Below are 4,244 nucleotides of genomic sequence, written 5' to 3' on the forward strand. Positions count from 1 at the left end.
CTAATGCATATGCATCACGATAAGCAATGAGATTACCATAGACATACAAATGACTGTTAAAATATATTTCTTGTTACTAACCAATTCCATCCAAATCCTCTAATTTAATAGGAACTGCTTGATGCACCCTTCCTGAGTTCTGCATCGGTAACATTGTATCCGGAGGCTCTTGTTTTATAATACTCTCTAACTTAGGATCATTGTAATTTACACTGTAAACATTCAAACAGAATTAATAAACATACATTTTTATCAAACTTAACATCTTCTTGTTAAGATATGGGAACATACTCACTTAGACATATTACTTGGATATTTATCTATAACTTCTTGCTTAATATCTATGTGATCAACCTTTTTGGATGATTTTGGACTTGTGACCGGGTCCACAAATGAGGAACTTTCAGAATCAGACTCTTCTTGTTCACATTTTATCTTAATATTTGGCAACAATGGTTTATTTTCTACACTTTCATATGTCTCTTCCTTGCCTCTCTTAATGACCTTATCTTGTCCTTTGCTCTTACTGACATTATCTTTCTTTGACCCTCTTCTTAACTTTTGCAAGCCAGGTGATCCAGTTTTTTGGCCTCCAAACATAAGTTTTTTTGCACCATTTACAAGAGCAACTCTTTGCTTTATGTCATCAATTGTAATACCGGTTGTATTTAGTTCAGGATGATTCTAATAGGAAAACAAAAATATTTTTATGTAATTTCACATGTTAACATTTTGGTATCAGACAAAAACAAGTAGGCATAATGATCATGACAAAGGTCTTCAGTCTAAAATGAGGTAGCATAGCTTTACATTTATATTTAAATATGCATACAATCCTAGTAGATGTTAAATACAGAAAATAGCAAGACTAATGACTAAGCCAGCATGAATGATAAGTCAAATAGTAGTAATAAAGTACAGTGTACATCTGTACACACATTATTTGTTTACATAACAACAAAATAGGCTAATGTAAACAGTTGCAATGTCAAAGTGTATACCTCTCTATACTGTCTTCTTGTCCTGTGTGCTGCCAGTACATTCTTCAGGCACTCCAAGGAGGTCAAGTTAGACTGATCTGAACCTCCTAGTGTACCAGATACATTGCCATCCGCATTCTAAAACAGAGATAATTTATATGATAGAAATGTTTATGTTTGAGTTGAATCACATTCCACTTAGGTCACTTATATTGAATAGATATAATACTAAATATTAATATTTGTGGTAGTATGAAGTACAGAATATAATTGGATTATTACTTGTCCAGAGTGAAGTTGTTTCCGTTTCTTTAAAGATTGTTCAGGTGGACCTTCAGGATAGTTCTCATCATCAGATTCTTCTCCTCCAACTTCACTTCGAACAGCAGCCAACTCTTCAAAATATCTCTGTTTTGCTCTTAAATATAATGGCTTAAAATTATTCTTAGCTGATGGTTTGGGCGGCAACAGAGGAAGACGTGGTATGGGCCCTGGTGGGGCTGCTTTGGCTGCTGCCAATATTCGTTCACGAGATATAAGAACTTCTGGCAATAATTTTGCATAATATGATTTTATCTGAAAATAATAACAAGACAATAGTCAGACAAGTGCTGAAATGTTACACATTATGAAAAGAGGGTGATTTATGTTAAATTTTACCTTGTGCTTTTGCTGTTTTGCTCTAGCTTTCATTAGAAACTTCCTCATTTTAGCTATGTCCGGTCTATAGTTACCTTGCCTTAAATTGTTATAAAAATCATCTAATGGTGAGGTAAAATGGAAGGGTTCATGGTTAAAAAGCATTTTAATAGTTTTCTCCTTCTCTTCCTCTTCATTTTCAGTAAATTTGGGTAAGTATTTACTTAGTTCTTCTTTGTGTTTATCTTCTAAAGCCTCCCAAGTTTTCATAGAAAAAAACTCTTTGAACACAGAGTAGTCTTCACAAAGCTCTTGTGGGAGCTCCAGTGAGTGTCCCAGGATGCGCACCGGCTCCATCACTTCGTCATCTCCCTCCGAACTACCGCTGGATGACTCTGAAGAGCTACTGCTCTCCCCACTGTAACTGTGTTCACTCTCCATCTTTTCTTCCATTGAGAACCGGGATGAAGATCAACGTTGAGGCAGTCTCGAGGAAAGACCTAGCTTTATCACAGGATACAATAACGATTTTCCGCCCACTTCATTGAATTTTCACGTTGTTTTGTTCGTGTTGTTTACGAAAAACCTAAGCAATGGTATAACAAAATCGAACAAAGAGCCATGAAGTTTTTTTAAACAGCCGTCAAGTCTTGTCTAAAATAAAATAGAACGCACACGCCAAACCACGGCGTTTCATACATACTATGCGACAGAACGGAACATTACGATGAGAAAATAGCTTGACAATCAAGAACAGCGACATTTTGCCCGCAAAATAGAATTTAAAAATAAAAAACTTGTTGTCTATGACTAAAACTCCGATTTTGTCTTTGAATTATATCGGCAACACTTGAAAACGTAGTTTGGCCATAGAGTTGTTTACAGAAAATCTTGAATCAAATCAAATCAAATCAAATAATTTATTTTACGAATATGTGTACATAATAAAGATGTTAAGGTTTAAAATAGTTCTATAACATATTCCGCCATTAGGCATGCAAAATATTAAATATTAAAATACAAAATAATAAGTTCAAAAGTAACTATAAAATACAAATTCTAAAGACAAATACATATAACTAAAACAATAACAATGCAAAATAACAAATGTCAAAACTTATCCTCTAAATATTCTCTAATATCATAGTAGCATTTACTAATAAGAAATTCTTTGAGTCTTTTTTTAAATTTATCAATAGTATCAATTTTCACAATGGAATTGGGGAGTTTATTATACAATTTTGGTGCCATGCAAAATAGGCTTTTATTTAAAAGAGTGGTTCTACTAGGTTGTACTTTTATTTTATGACTATGTCGATTACTACGCAGTGTTTCATATGAATTTAAATTATTTTTTACAAATACAATGACTTCAAAAATATACAAGCATGGCAATGTAAGAACTCTCAGTGACTGGAAATAAGATTTACAACTATCATATTTATCTAATTGACACATCGCGCGAATGCATTTCTTTTGTGATATAAATGCGGCATGCCTATCTGTTGAGTTTCCCCAATAAACTAAACCATATCGTAAAGTTGAGACTACGTACGCATGGTATGCTGTCAGAATAGTGGATGTGTTTACTGTTTTTGCTAACATGTGTAACGCATATGAGAATTTATTTAATTTGGTACATACAGACTCAACATGTATCTTCCAATTTAGATTGCAGTCAACATTTATACCCAAGAACTTTGCAACCGTAACTTCTTTAACTGGCTGACCACAATAATTTACACTAATGTCTGGTATAAAAGAATTACCTGTATTTCGGAAAACCATCAAATTAGTTTTACTTAGGTTTATAACAAGGTTATTTGCATTCAACCAATCAATAATATTTACTAAACCATTATTTATTTCCGATTCCAGCAGTTTGTTTGATTGATCTTTCTATAAGTAATGTTATGCCACCAAAAAAAAAAAAATATCAGGTATAAATAAAACTATTAAAGGCCTGGCCAGTCGGTAAGGCTCATCAATTTAAATATGAATCGAAGACAGTTAAGATTTATAACGAACTAGCTGTTGCCCACGACTTCATCCGCATGGTTCATCTTTTTAATTTTCCCTCGGGAGCCACTAAAGAAATCGGTATAAAAGGTAGCCTATGTTCTTTTCCAGGTCAAAGGTTATATGCATGCTAAATTTCATCCAAATCCGTTCAGCAGTTTTGGCGTGATTAAGTAACAAACATGAAAACATCCACACTTTCACATTTATAATATTAGTTGGGATTACCATTCTCCCTCGATATTTTTTTACCGATTTTTATAAAGTTTTATATGCGTGTTCGTTGCTCTTATTATATGCACGCACCCCAGCCTCTTTTGATGTGGTGTTTTTTCTTCACCTGAAATTCCTCAGCGGAGATATTTATTTAGTTAGTTCTTAAAAAATAGGATGTTTTAAGGCCGCATAGAGATGTATGTATGGATCTATTAGTGATAGTGATTTCTCAATTCTCCCAAAAATTAAGTAGTTTTGATTATATATTATTAGAAGGATGACAATATCCACAAATATAAGCCAATGTAAAGTAAAATTGTGGAACATTTAAATTTTACACCTATTTAGGAAATTGCATAGAACGAAACGCAAGGCTTAAAAACCAAAAAC

The 4,244-nt window shown here is 33.3% G+C and overlaps 1 protein-coding gene across 1 annotated transcript; it reads right to left on the reverse strand.

The window, feature by feature from the left end:
- Positions 1-81: 81 nt before the first annotated feature.
- Positions 82-2,497, reverse strand: LOC113495804 (nuclear factor related to kappa-B-binding protein; the record flags this gene model as incomplete). Its single annotated transcript, XM_026874752.1, is given in 5 exon segments — positions 82-212; positions 296-684; positions 1,002-1,118; positions 1,263-1,556; positions 1,641-2,497. Coding segments are annotated over 5 exon segments (1,363 nt in total), but the record flags the coding sequence as incomplete, so codon positions are not given.
- Positions 2,498-4,244: the final 1,747 nt, after the last annotated feature.

This window comes from Trichoplusia ni, chromosome 7 (assembly GCF_003590095.1).
Source record: "Trichoplusia ni isolate ovarian cell line Hi5 chromosome 7, tn1, whole genome shotgun sequence".
Classification (NCBI taxonomy): Eukaryota; Metazoa; Arthropoda; class Insecta; order Lepidoptera; family Noctuidae; genus Trichoplusia; species Trichoplusia ni.